We start from the raw sequence: 15,153 nt of genomic DNA, 5'->3' as shown, positions 1-15,153 counted from the left end.
TAGAACAGCCAGTTGCCACAACTACCACCCTGGCCGCCTTACAGTAAGATCGTCTCTGAGCATTCCGCAGCAAAATTCTCAGCAAATAGGCATCATGTGCATTGACCTTTATACCAAGAAATTGAAAAAAAATATTGTTTATTATGATCACTACCTAGCAAATTTAGTTTACCTAGCTTTTTAAAAATTATATCACAAGCTATTTCTAAAAGCTATACCTGAAAGATAAACTTCTACCAACCCACTGCAAATTAGATTCATATGATTTCTTAAGCTACCAACCCACTGCAAATTAGATTCATATGATTTCTTAAACTAGATATTAACATATTTGTCTTACCTTGACTCGTTCATAGTAGCTTCCAGTGGATATTTTCTTTATTTTCTCAAAAATAGATCCTTTGCTGTGTTTTACAGATTCTAGTATTGCATCTACAACCTTATTAACCTTATCTGCTGCAATTGAAATATCATTCTTCCTCAATCTTAAATTAGCAACTACATTGTTCAGTCTCCTAGGAGTTCTGGAATTCGCAGTTTTCCCTTTTCTTCTTGTGACGTCTCCATTGTCACAGTTTGCAATTTTCATTTTTTCTTCTTTACTAGTTTTACCATAGATTTTCTTTCCTGAAAACACTATTCCTTGGCATTGTCCATTTTCCCATCTGTCATCAATGGAATGATATTTTACATGGCTTAATTTTTGCTGTTTGATGACAACAGCAATAACAAAAGCAAAAGCAAGAGCAATAATAATATCCAACATTTGTTAAGTGCTATTCTCACAAGGAATGAGCAGAACTTTTCCTGCTTTTCAATTCTTTTGGATGTTAGACCTTCACCAAGCTTCCATATCTCATGAGTGTCCACTAAATATTTCCTCTTTCTTATTTCTAATCCATGCGCCTCCTCCCATGCCAGAGTGCTCACAAAGAAATGAAACTACTATCTATGCGAATTACAGGAACAGCTTGCGCATTTTCATGTTGCAATCAAGCAGGTTCAGACACGAGCATGTACAGTAACTTTTATACTGTGAATTATTTTAATTATTAAATAATGTAAAATAACTACACAGCAGAAAAAAACAGTTGTATGCAATTTTGTGATTCTATGCATAATATCTTAACTTTTCCCCATTATTTGAGCCACACATTTGGCTATAAATTTACAATCTCCCTTTATTCAGGTATATTAGCATTTCTAATATTATACAATGGTTGACTTATTTTGTCCACTTTGCTATTGCAGGCAAGATGCAACTTTTTCAAAATACTTTTATTTAACAAAAACAATCACAATTTTATCAATTTTCTCAACTCCTTTCTTATTTCCTAATAGTAATCTAAATGTGGATTTAATCCTGAAATACAATCAGAAGGTCCACTTGTATGTTGGTCCCATATAGACGATTAATCATATTAATCACTTCAACCGACAAAACTTTTACTTGAACACAGCCCCAGAAGAGTTGCACATCATCTGCCTCTTTAAATTCACACTTAACATGTCTTTATCTGGATATCTTTTTTTTTTACTTCAAAGGGGTATAATGTAGAGTAGTCTGTGAGCTATATAATGCTGGGAATGAAAAACTTGCTAGGTCATCAACAACCAGTGAGCGGGAGATTAACACCCAATAAGCCCACCAATGAGCTGTTATCATCAACAACAGCTTAGTTGTATGGAATGAAATACTACCACTCCTTCACACTGTTTCATGGCTACTTCTGGGTAATGCAGATTAACTCCTAGTCAAATGAAGGATAGGAATCAATTTCTCTGTAGAGGAAAACCTGGTTTATACAGCTATCCTTGCCACTGGCTCATAACAACTCAATTTCCTTTTCCATGTTTTTAAAACTTGTGCCCTGCCTATACTGCCCTGTCTCAGGACTGTGCCCTCTCCTCAAACCCCCCTGCACATTTGTACACTTTCACCCATGCTGATCCCTCTCTATACTACACAGTCTCTATACTGTGCCCCAGAACACTTTTCTCCTACGTAGTATCCCTTCTTCTATATTGTCTCCTCACATTCCAAATGCCCGTCCTGTCTCATCACATATTTTCTCTTTGCCCATTATGGAGACAGTTCATCTGAGAAATTAGCCCCATTTATACTGTCTCCTCACACATTTCAACTCCTCCTGAGCATAGTGTCTCCTCACACATTCCCTGACCCACATGCCCTTACTGTCTCTTCACACAGCCCCCCAGTCACCATGTCCTTACTGTCTCCTCACATATTCCCAGCCCACCACACCCATACTGTCTCCTCAGACATTCATCCCCCCTGCCCATATTGTCTCCTCTCCTATTCCCGGCCCTCCTCCCATACTGTCTCCTCACACATTCCCCACCCAGCATGCCCATACTGTCTCCTCCCACATTCCATTCCCCTTTTCCCATACTGTCTCCTCACACATTCCCAGCCCTCCTGCCCTTACTGTCGTCTCATATATTCAACCCTCCCTCTCTTCCCCATATTGTCTCCTCACATATTCTACTCTCCGCCCTCTTTCCCTTACTGTCATCTCACATATTCCACCTCCCCTCTCCTGCCCATACTGCCTCTTGTCATACTGACCTTGCTGCTGAACACATCCTCTGTGGCTCAGAAGTGATGTCAGCAGCATGATCAGCTGACGTGATCATGCTGCTGACATCGTCCTGATACAAAAGTGGCAGCAGTCAGGGCTTCAATTGTTAATACAACTAATTCTCATATCACCTTCACTGCTCACTTTTCCTTGGTGTCTTTTCTTAACTTCACTGTGGACTGAAACCCTAGGCATTTTCACACTAGGCATGAGACGTCCTTGCACCTGCCTACAGTCCTTGGGTTCTCTGCCAACCATCGCAGCTTGCTGCATCTTCACTCTAAAGTAGGACTTCTGTCTATGACTAGGCCGGAGACATCTTGGGCCTATTCATGCCCAGAATTCACAGCCTTACAGTGCACAACATAAAGTTACATCACATCAGTCACATCATGATGTTGCCATGACTTTAAAATGTGCATGTGCAGAGTTGTCCTGTCACGCTCACCGTGACGGTAGTCAGGGATAGCGTGACTGGCAGGTGACAGAGATCCCTGTCTGGACAGAGAGAGTATAGGTGGTGAGTTACTCACAGTGTGGCCAGGCAGGAGCGCAGCGTTTGATATCAGGAATCCTGCTCTAGGACCTGGGTGAAGGGAGGAGCGACAAAGAAGCGCTCAATGCTCGCAGGACCTACCACCATGTGACCGTGCGTCAGAGGAGTGGGCGGAGCTCACCTCCGGGATGCAGTGGCGCTGGTCAGCGAGATAAAGGCAAGAGGAGGATTAAATCAGTATCAATAGTCAGACGAACCGGGGGGGTCATACACAGGGTGGACAATGCAGTACAGGATCGTGAGTCAGAGAATAGTCAGACATAGCAGAAGGTCAAACACGGGACAGGGGCAGCGGTACCAGAGGGGCAATCACAGGGAGGTCAAGACAAAGCCAGGGTTCATACACGGGACGGGCACACAGGTACAAAATCAGAAACCAAGAGACGTAAACCAAGGCCAAACCAGATCATACACCAAGCAATCGTACCGGGACAGGCGAGAAGCACAAACGGAGCAGGGTCGGGCACACTCAAGCTAGGAGTATAAACGACAGGGGAGGGCACTCACCTGAAGCTATAAAAACCCTCCCCATGCCCAAAAGGAGACTCTACCTATTAACCCCTACACCGCCTGCCAGCATTCTGAATAAACCATGACAGTACCCCTCCTTCAACGGGGGGGCCTCAGGACCCCCAGGTCTCTCTGGATATCGAGCATGGTATGCTCTGACCAGGCGGTCTGCATGCACTAACCTGGCCGGTACCCATGATCGATCCTCCGGACCATACCCCTTCCAATGGACGAGATACTGCAGTGAACCACGAACCCATCGAGACTGCACAATGTTTTGTACTTCAAATTCCATATGACCGTCCACCGATACCGGAGGCGGTAAAGGAGAGGGTTCCTCTACCACCGAACCTACAGGTTTTAGTAAGGACCTATGGAAAACGTTATGCAATTTCAAAGATGACGGGAGGAGCAAGCGATAAGCCACCGGGTTAATCACTTACGTTATCAAATAGGGACCTATGAATTTGGGACCCAACTTGGCGGCTTGCAGTTTCAAACTATGTTTCGTGTCGAGAGCCATTATCCCCACAATGTAGAGTCTGACCCGGGTCCCTCTTATTATCAGCAAAGTGTTTGTATTTCTCTTGTGCCCTGCCAATGCTTGCTCGAACCTTTGACCAAAGATCACTTATCCTGCTGACCGAATCTTCAGCCCCCGGACAGTTTGAATCCAGGCGTGAAAACTCACCAGAATGGGGATTTAATTCAAAATTAACAAAAAAAGGTGACCTACCCGTGGATTGGTTAATTCGATTGTTGAAGGCTAACTCCGCCAACGGCAACGCGTCGCACCAGTCATTCTGCAACGTCGAAGTCAAACACCGGAGGATCTGTTCCAATGACTGATTGGTGTGCTCCGTTTGTCCATTGCTCTCTGGGTGGTAAGCTGAGGAAAAAGATAGAGATATCCCCAACTTCCTGCAAAAAGCTTGCCAGAATTTTGCTACAAATTGCGTCCCCCTATCAGATACAATATTCATAGGTACACCATGGAGACAAACGATTTGGGAAAGAAAATGTTTTGAAAGAACCTCAGCTGACGGTAACTTGGCCATGGGTACGAAGTGTGCCATCTTAGAAAATCTATCCACAATTACCCAAACTACCATGTTGCCCCGGGATGGAGGGAGATTGGTGATGAAGTCCATGGACAGATGAGTCCAAGGTCTTCTAGGAATTGTCAAAGGTACCAATTCCCCGGCCAGCCGGCAATGAGATCTCTTTGAACAGGTGCAAACCCCACAGGCTGTGACATGTTCCTTAATTTCCGCAGACATTATTGGCCACCAAAAAACTCTCTTCACTGCCTTACATGTGGCTGCAATACCTGGGTGAGCACCCAACTTAGAGTTGTGAAATTCTCGTAGGAGATCAGAACGTAAGTGCTGTGGTACAAACAATCTATGAGCAGGTTTGGATCTTGGAGCCAAAGATTGAGCCCCCACAATCTCCCGCTCCAACTCCAACGATAGCTCTGCTATAACCACCCCGGGTTGAAGAATGGATGACGGTGGATCGGGGCAGACAATGGCTCAAAACTTCGTGATGGAGCATCTGCCTTCACGTTCTTAGATCCAGGCCGGAAAGTAATAGAAAATTGAAACCGAGAAAAAAAAAGTGACCACCGAGCCTGTCTGGGAGTCAATCTCTTCGCTGTTTTAATGTACTCCAGATATTTGTGATCCGTGATAACCGTAATCGGATGCTCTGCCCCCTCCAAAAGATGCCTCCATTCTTCAAATGCCAGCTTAATTGCTAGGAGCTCTCTATTCCCAACATCATAATTTCTCTCTGCCAGAGAGAATTTTTTGGAGAAAAATGCACAAGGTCTAAGATTAGTCAGGGTAGGTGGCCCTTGAGACAAAACAGCCCCCACCCCCACCTCGGAAGCATCAACTTCCACAATCAATGGTAAGGATGGGTCAGGTTGCACCAGTATCGGAGCAGACATAAAACAATTCTTCAAAACCAAAAAGGATTGTTTAGCCGGGAGAGACCAATTTTTGATATCGGCCCCTTTACACGTGAGGTTGGTGAGGGGCTTCACTATCTGTGAAAAGCCCTTGATAAACTTCCGATAATAATTTGCGAATCCCAAGAAGCGCTGAAGCACTTTAAGGTCCTGGGGTTGAACGCACTCCGCAATGGCCTGCACTTTCTTGGGATCCATCCAAAACCCCTGTGGAGAAATAATGAGCCCTAAAAAGGTTAACTCCTGAACAAAAAAATGTACATTTTTCCAATTTGACAAACAATTGATTCTCCCTGAGTCTCTGAAGAATGGTTTTCACATGTACCAAATGAGAGTGCTCATCAGTTGAGTAAATCAAAATATCGTCCAAGTAAATGACAACAAAGCGGCCAATCAGGTCCGCAAATACCACATTGATGAAGTTCTGAAAAACTGCTGGCGCATTGGCGAGGCCAAATGGCATCACTAGGTTTTCAAATAACCCCTCAGTAGTGAGAAAAGCAGTTTTCCATTCATCCCCCTCTTTAATTCTTATCAGGTTATAAGCCCCCCTGAGATCCAATTTGCAGAACCATTTTACCCCCGAGAGTTGGTTGCACAAATCTGGGATCAGGGGTAAGGGATATGCATTCTTGATGGTAATTTTGTTGAGTTCTCGGAAGTTGAGGCAGGGATGCAGGCCACCATCTTTCTTTTTGACTTAGAAAAACCCTGCTGCTATCGGAGAAACTGAAGGTCTAATATGCCCCTTACGGAGACTTTCCGTTATATAATCTTTCATTGCCAGACGCTCAGGTCCTGACAAATTAAATAGACAGGCTTTGGGCAATTTGGCCCCTGGGATCAGGTCAATAGTGCAGTCGAATGACCTATGTGGGGGTAATGCCTCAGCCTTGCTTTCGGAGAACACGTCCTCAAAGTCCTTAAGGTATTCTGGAATACCCTCCAGACAAACAGAAGACTCAAAGATAGGTTTTGCGGGTGAAACACAGAACACAGATTTATAGGAACAGTCAATACATTTCGGACCCCACTTAACAATTACTCTTCTCTCCCAATTAATAACTGGGTTATGTCGTTGGAGCCACGGCATGCCCAACACCAGCCCTTCGGGCAGATTGTCCATAACAAAACATCTCATCTCCTCAACATGGGAGGAACCAACATGCAAAACAAAATTGTTAGTAACATAACGAATCCTCGAACGGGTGAGAGGGGAAGAGTCAATAGCCACGATTTTCAGAGGAGTTTCCAACCTGACTGTCCCTATCTTGACCCTGGAGATGGTACTGGAACTGACCAAGTTAAGGGATGAACCACAAACCACAAAGGCTGTAGAAACAAAACGACAGTTGTCTACTACCAGTTTGACATTCAGCAAAAACTTAGGGCATGAGGAAAAAAGTACCTGAGGGTCTGGGCAGCCTCCTCGATCACTACCTAGACCTAGTAGTTTCCCGACTGCTTGGAAGTTGCGGGACAAGAAGGGGAGTCTCTCCTCCAGTGTCCTGATTCCCCGCAGTAGAAGCACAATTGCTTTTCACGGCGGCGCCTCCATTCTTTCTCTCTGATCGAGGTGGCGCCAATTTCCATAGGCATAGGACTGGCCTCCACCTCTTTACTTCCAGAGAACAAGGACATTTCAGAATGCATCACTCCTCTGGCTCTCAGCCGGCGATCCATTCGCACCGCTTGGGTCCAGAGTATCAGGAGGTGGGTGCAGGGCCAGAGCATCCTGAAAGCGCTCCGACAGGCCCCTACGAAATAGTCCCCTGAGAGCAGCATCATCCCAGGAGACCTCGGCCGACCACCGCCGAAACACCGAACAAAACCACTCCACAGAGTGCCGACCCTGACGTGCACTCATCACCATGTCCTCCGCCAAGCGAACCCTGTCAGGTTTGTCATAAATGCGTCCCAAAGCCTCACAAAATGCATCCACAGTCATACGTTCTGGGGCTGTAGGTGCTAGAGAAAATACCCAGGCTTGTGGGGCACCCCGCAGTAGGGAAATAACTACCCCCACCCTTTGAAATTCTCCCCCAGAAGAACGAGGCCTCAGGGAAAAGAACAATTTACATCCCTCCCGAAAGGCCCTGAACTCCCTTTTGTCCCCGGAAAAGGAGTCGGGTAATTTAACCGTTGATTCTGGAGAAGAAAGGGACACGTCCCTGTTCTCAGGACCCATAGCCCCTTGTACAGTATTGACCAGCTGTTGCTGGGTGTGAGCCATAGAACGTTGTTCCACGTTTAACTTTTGGAACATTTGTGAGAGCTGCTTCACCTGCTCTGATAAGGCCTGCATAGGGTCCATGATTACAGCGGAACCTCCCACACACACAACCTTTCGTTTAGAGGGGGAGGGGGAAGTAGAGAAAAAAAACCGGTATGGTCGTTTATAATGTCACGCTCACCGTGACGGTAGTCAGGGATAGCGTAACTGGCAGGTGACACAGATCCCTGTCCGGGCAGAGAGAGTATAGGTGGCGAGATACTCACAGTGTGGCCGGGCAGGAGCGCAGCATTTGATATCGGGAATCCTGCTCTAGGACCTGCGGGAAGGGAGGAGCGACAAAGAAGCGCTCAATGCCCGCAGGACCTGCCACCATGTGACCGTGCGTCAGAGGAGTGGGCGGAGCTCACCTCCGGGAAGCAGCGGCGCCGGTCAGCGAGATAAAGGCAAGAGGAGGATTAAATCAGTATCAATAGTCAGACGAACCGGGGGGTCATACACGGGGCAGACAATGCAGTACAGGATCGTGAGTCAGAGAATAATCAGACGTAGCAGAAGGTCAAACACGGGACAGGGGCAGCGGTACCAGAGGGTGATCACAGGGAGGTCAAGATAAAGCCAGGGTTCATACATGGGACGGGCACACAGGTACAAAATCAGAAACCAAGAGACGTAAACCGAGGCCAAACCAGATCATACACCAAGTAATCATACCGGGACAGGCGAGAAGCACAAACGGAGCAGGGTCGGGCACACTCAAGCTAGGAGTATAAACGACAGGGGAGGGCCCTCACCTGAAGCTATAAAAACCCTCCCCAGGCCCAAAGGGAGGCTCTACCTATTAACCCCTACACCGCCTGCCAACATTCTGAATAAACCATGACATGTCCCAGGCCTTTTTGTGCAGTCTAGGCCAAGATTTCTGTCTGTGACTGTGCCCGGCCTGTCTCTATGTATGCACATTTTAAGGTTGCAGCAACATGCGCAGCAACCTTCTTACACACACTCAAGTGTGGAACTTCCACCTGTGATTTCCTGGGCCTAAGTTGCGGCCAGAAGTTCCAGTTTAGCATAAAGATGCAGACTGCGGCAGTAAGAAGAGATGACGAAGACCTATATTGGAGAGCAAGCAGCAGAGGTGGCTGGAAAGCTCACCGGTGAATTAAGTGTCAGCTGTTTTTGCTTTTTTTAACCTCTTGATGGTCTTCTATGGTTCAGCGAAATGGCAACTAGACGTCCGATCATTTTGTTGAATTTGCGAGGAGTGAATAACAAAAAATTAGCTTTCTGGAGTATAAGGATTTTTGTAAAATGTGAGTACAGTTCAATTCTACTTCAGTAAATCCCCCAACTCTAGTTAACGTAGGAGCAGATGGATCAGAGTGAATATGCTAGCCTATGTACACCACTAACAGCACCTACAATGACCATAAGAACTGGACACAATTACAGTGAAAGAAGATAGCTCGGTTTAAATTTTCATCATGTGGATGGTTTAATGTGTGTGCATCACTTACCTGAAGACGATGTGACACTAGGATGCAATATAAGAAAAATGCAAGCCAGTGGCTTTACTGTGACTTTGGGCAATGTTTTTCTAGGAAATCCTGAGTCTTGGCATTAATGTCATTTTACTTTGACACGAACTACCTGCTAAAATTTGCTTAAAAGTAGAGATCCCCTTTCAGAGAACAATGATTTTTTTTTGTGCAGCCAATAGATCATTTTACCCAACAAATGAGCATTTTTGGTAATTTGTCAGATGATCTGTTTTACACAACACAATTATCATGAAAAAACATTACTATGATCACTCATTCACAATAATTACACAGTGTAAATGCACCTTTGCAAAACTTACTAAAGTCAATTGACGCAAATATTTCATTGCACAATCCAGCTCAAAATATTCAGGCTTGCGAATAGAGCAGCTCCTACATGTTCCTGTATGGGGCCTATGATCTCCATCTCAGAGGGTGCGACCGCAGCCGTACCTGTGCGGGAGGTGGGCCTGCCGATGACAGAGCCCATTTCAGCTGCATGTACGTAAGAAGACGCAAATTCAGCTGAAATGTATTGGATTTCAAAAACCAGTTGGTTCCCTGCATTGCAATACATGATGAGGACATTATTACAGGAAGAGGCCCAGGATGGAGGACATTATTACTGGAATGGGCCCAGGATGGGGGACATTATTACAGGAAAATGGCCGATGATGGAGGACATTATTAAAGAAAAGAGCCAGGATGGGTGACATTATTACATGGGGACGAACAGGTATGCCTTTATAGCATCTAGAATGCTACAAGAACCCATAGATCTGACCAACATACAGGTAGGGGCCCAAATTCAAATTATGCACTGGGGCCAATCGGACACTAGTTATGCCACCACCGTCCCCTCACCTCACAGTGACCGCATTTAAATATCTCCTTATCATTGTCCTGTGTTTACAAAAATGTTTGACACAGATCAGGAGGTGAGGGACACATTTAGTATGGAATGGCCATTTAGTTCATTTGAATTTAAATAATTCATAATTCATTAACCTCAGAGCTGATATGTAGGTTAAAGATTTAAAGGGAACCTGTCAGGTCCCCAATGCCCTCCAACCCAGCAGCATTCACTTATTTATCAGTATATTCCCTGCCTAACCAAACCTGTATAATGTTTTTCTGGTGATATACAGTTGTGGCCAAAAGTATTGACACCCCTGCAATTCTGTCAGATAATACTCAGTTTCTTCCTGAAAATGATTGCAAACACAAGTTCTTTGGTATTATTATCTTCATTTAATTTGTCTTAAATGAAAAAACACAAAAGAGAATTAAGCAAAAAGCAAAACATTGATCATTTCACACAAAACTCCAAAAATGGGCCAGACAAAAGTATTGGCACCCTCAGCCTAATACTTGGTTGCACAACCTTTAGCCAAAATAACTGCGACCAACCGCTTCCGATAACCATCAATGAGTTTCTTACAATGCTCTGCTGGAATTTTAGACCATTCTTCTTTGGCAAACTGCTCCAGGTCCCTAATATTTGAAGGGTGCCTTCTCCAAACTGCCATTTTTAGATCTCTCCACAGGTGTTTTATGGGAGATTCAGGTCTGGACTCATTGCTGGCCACCTTAGAAGTCTCCGGTGCTTTCTCTCAAACCATTTTCTAGTGCTTTTTGAAGTGTGTTTTGGGTCATTGTCCTGCTGGAAGACCCATGACCTCTGAGGGAGACCCAGCTTTCTCACACTGGGCCCTACATTATGCTGCAAAATTTGTTGGTAGTCTTCTGACTTCATAATGCCATGCACCTGGTCAAGCAGTCCAGTGCCAGAGGCAGCAAAGCAACCCCAAAACATCAGGGAACCTCCGCCATGTTTGACTGTAGGGGCCGTGTTCTTTTCTTTGAATGCCTCTTTTTTTCTCCTGTAATCTCTATGTTGATGCCTTTGCCCAAAAAGCTCTACTTTTGTCTCATCTGACCAGAGAACATTCTTCCAAAACGTTTTAGGCTTTTTCAGGTAAGTTTTGGCAAACTCCAGCCTGGCTTTTTTATGTCTCGGGGTAAGAAGTGGGGTCTTCCTGGGTCTCCTACCATACAGTCCCTTTTCATTCAGATGCCGACGGATAGTACGGGTTGACACTGTTGTACCCTCGGACTGCAGGGCAGCTTGAACTTGTTTGGATGTTAGTCGAGGTTCTTTATCCAACATCTGCACAATCTTGCGTTGAAATCTCTTGTCAATTTTTCTTTTCCGTCCACATCTAGGGAGGTTAGCCACAGTGCCATGGGCTTTAAACTTCTTGATGACACTGCGCACGGTAGATACAGGAATATTCAGGTCTTTAGAGATTGACTTGTAGCCTTGAGATTGCTCATGGTTCCTCACAATTTGGTTTCTCAAGTCCTCAAACAGTTCTTTGGTCTTCTTTCTTTTCTCCATGCTCAATGTGGTACACACATGGACACCGGACAGAGGTTGAGTCAACTTTAACCCCTTAAGCCCCAAGGGTGGTTTGCACGTTAATGACCAGGCCAATTTTTACAATTCTGACCACTGTCCCTTTATGAGGTAATAACTCTGAAACGCTTCCATGGATCCCGGTGATTCTGACATTGTTTTCTCGTGACATATTGTACTTCATGTTAGTGGTAAAATTTCATTCAAATAACTTGCGTTTATTTGTGAAAAAAATGGAAATTTGGCGAAAATTTTGAAAATTTCGCAATTTTCCAACTTTGAATTTTTATGCCCTTAAATCACAGAGATATGGCACACAAAAAACTTTATAAGTAACATTTCCCACATGTTTACTTTACATCAGCACAATTTTGAAACCAAAATTTTTTTGTTAGGAAGTTATAAGGGTTAAAAATTGACCAGCGATTTCTCATTTTTGCAATACCATTTTATTTTTACGGACCACATCACATTTGAAGCCACTTTGAGGGGTCTATATGATAGAAAATACCCAAAAGTGACACCATTCTAAAAACTGCACCCCTTAAGGTGCTCAAAACCACATTCAAGAAGTTTATTAACCCTTTAGGTGTGTCACAGGAATTTTTTGAATATTTAAAAAAAATGAACATTTAACTTTTTTTCACTAAAAAAATACTTCAGGTTCAATTTTTTTATTTTACCAAGGGTAACAGGAGAAATTGTACTGCAAAAGTTATTGTGCAATTTGTCCTGAGTACTCTGATATCTGATATGTGGGGGGGAACCACTGTTTCGGCGCATGGCAGACCTCAGCAGGAAAGGAGCGCCGTTTGACTTTTTCAATGCAAAATTGGCTGGAATTCAGATCGGACGACATGTCGCGTTTGGAGAGCCCCTGATGTACCTAAACAGTGGAAACCCCCCCAAGTGAACCCATTTTGGAAACTAGACCCCCCCAAGGAACTTATTTAGATATGTGGTGAGAATTTTGAACCCACAAGGGCTTCACAGAAGTTTATAACGTACAGCGGTACAATTAAAAAATCATATTTTTTCCACAAAAATGATCTTTTCACCCCCAATTTTTATTTTTCCAAGGGTAACAGGTCCCTAAAAGTTATTGTGCAATTTGTCCTGAGTACGCTGATACCCCATATGTGGGTGTAAATGACTATTTGGGCGCATGGCAGAGCTCGGAACGGAAGCAGCGCCATTTGACATTTTTGGCTGGAATTGAGATCCGACACCATGTTGCGATTGGAAAACCCCTGATGTACCAAAACAGTGGAAACCCCCCACAAATACACCATTTTAGAAACTAGAACCCCCAAGGAACTTATCTAGATGTGTGCTGAGCACTTTGAACCCCCCAGTGCTTCACAGAAGTTTATAACGCCTGGGCGTGAAAATAAAAAAATCATTTTTTTCCACAAAAATGATATTTTTGCCCCCAATTTATTATTTTCCTAAGGGTAACAGGAGAAATTGGACCCCAAAAATTGTTTTGCAATTTGTCCTGAGTATGCTGATACCCTATATGTGGGGGTAAAACACTGTTTGGACGCATGGCAGAGCTTGGAAGGGAAGGAGCACCATTTGACTTTTTCAACGCAGAATTGACTGGAATTGAGATCAGACGCCATGTTGCATTTGGAGAGCACCTGATGTGCCCAAACAGTGGAAACCCCCCAATTATAACTCCAACCCTAACCCCAACACACCCCTAACACTAATCTGAGCCCTAACCCTAGCCCTAACCCTAGCCCTAACTCTAACCTTAGCCCTAACCCTAACCCTAATGGGAAAATGGAAATAAATACTTTTTTTAATTTTATTATTTTTCCCTAACTAAGGGGGTGATAACGGGGGGTTTGATTTACTATTTATGGCGGTTTTTATGTTTGGCGGCTGTCGCACGCTAAAAGACGCTTTTTATTGTAAAAATAGTTTTTGCATCACCACATATTGAGAGCTATAATTTTTCCATATTTTGGCCCACAGAGTCATGTGAGGTCTTATTCTTTGCGGGACAAGTTGACGTTTTTATTGATACCATTTTCGGGCACGTGACATTTTTTGATCGCTTTTTTTCCGATTTTTGGGACGCAGAATGAACAAAAACCGGCGTTTCATGAATTTCTTTTGGGGGGGTGCGTTTACACCGCTCAACGTGCGGTAAAATTGATAAAGCGGTTTTATTCTTCGGGTCGGTACGGTTACAGCGATACCTCATTTAGGTCTTTTTTTATGTTTTGTCGGTTTTTTGCAATGAAAACAATTTTATATAAAAAATAATTATTTTTGCATCGCTTTATTCTGCGAGCTATAACTTTTTTATTTTTTGCGGATGATGCTGTGTGGCGGCTCTTTTTTTGCGGGACAAGATGACGTTTTCAGTGGTACCATGGATATTTATATGCGTCTTTTTGATCGTGCGTTATTGCACTTTTTGTTCGGTGGTATTATAATAAATCATTATTTTTTGCTTTGTTTTTTATTTTTATTTTTTAAGGGGTTTGCTAAAGGGGTTAACTAATGACACAGTTTTATAGGGCGGGTCGGTACGGACGCGGCGATACCAAATATGTGTACTTTTATTGTTTTTTGTTTTTTTTTTCAAAAAATGAATTTATTGGGGAATATTTTTTTTTTTTACTAATTTATTTAGCGATTTTTTTTAAATTATTTTTACACTTTTTTTTTTTTTTTTTTTTTACTTTATTACATAGTCCCAGGTGTGACATCACTGTCCTGTGACAGATCGCTGATCTGTCACATCACAGATCACTGTGACAGATCAGCAATCTGTCACAGGCAGTTCTGCAGACTTCCTCATGCCTGCGCTTTGCAGGCAGTGAGGAAGTCAGCTCCCTACAGGCCCCCGAAGGCCCCCCGTCACCATCTTGGATCCGGGGTCCTGTAGGGAAGGAGTCCCCCGCAGCAGCGCTGCACATTGCGCTGCCGTGGGGGGCTCAGGGAAGCACGGAGGGAGCCCCCTCCCTGCCGATGCTTCCCTTTAACCCCCGGTACACCGCGATCGTGTTTGATCGCGGTGTACAAGGGGTTAACGTGTTGGGGGTGGTCCGTGACCGCCCCTGACACATTGTGCCTGGTGTCAGCTGTGATAATCAGCTGACACCCGGCCGCGATCAGCGTCGCTCACCAAGTGGGCGCCGCTGATCGCATTAGACGTACTATCCCGTCCTTGGGAATTAAGTCCCAGGGCACATGGATGGGATAGTACATCTAATGGCAGAAAGGGGTTAATCCATGTCAACTGGCTGCAAGTGTGATTTAGTTATTGCCAACACCTGTTAGGTGCCACAGGTAAGTT

General features: G+C 44.2%; 1 protein-coding gene across 2 annotated transcripts in view; it reads right to left on the bottom strand.

The window, feature by feature from the left end:
- The window catches only part of LOC141084551 (cyclic GMP-AMP synthase-like), a 29,260-nt gene extending 28,339 nt beyond the window's left edge, over window positions 1-921 (bottom strand). For both annotated transcript variants that reach the window (XM_073569331.1, XM_073569332.1), the window contains exon 1: window positions 341-921. In XM_073569331.1, coding sequence (XP_073425432.1) covers window positions 341-766 — 426 coding nt within the window. In that variant the 5' untranslated portion in view covers window positions 767-921. The remainder of the gene's footprint in view (window positions 1-340) is intronic.
- Window positions 922-15,153: the final 14,232 nt, after the last annotated feature.

This window comes from Dendrobates tinctorius, unplaced genomic scaffold, assembly GCF_039654945.1.
Source record: "Dendrobates tinctorius isolate UK_male_01 unplaced genomic scaffold, ASM3965494v1 ptg000024l, whole genome shotgun sequence".
NCBI lineage: Eukaryota > Metazoa > Chordata > Amphibia > Anura > Dendrobatidae > Dendrobates > Dendrobates tinctorius.
The sequence above is the reverse complement of the archived record's forward strand: the minus strand, read 5'-3'. Positions and strand labels throughout refer to the sequence as shown.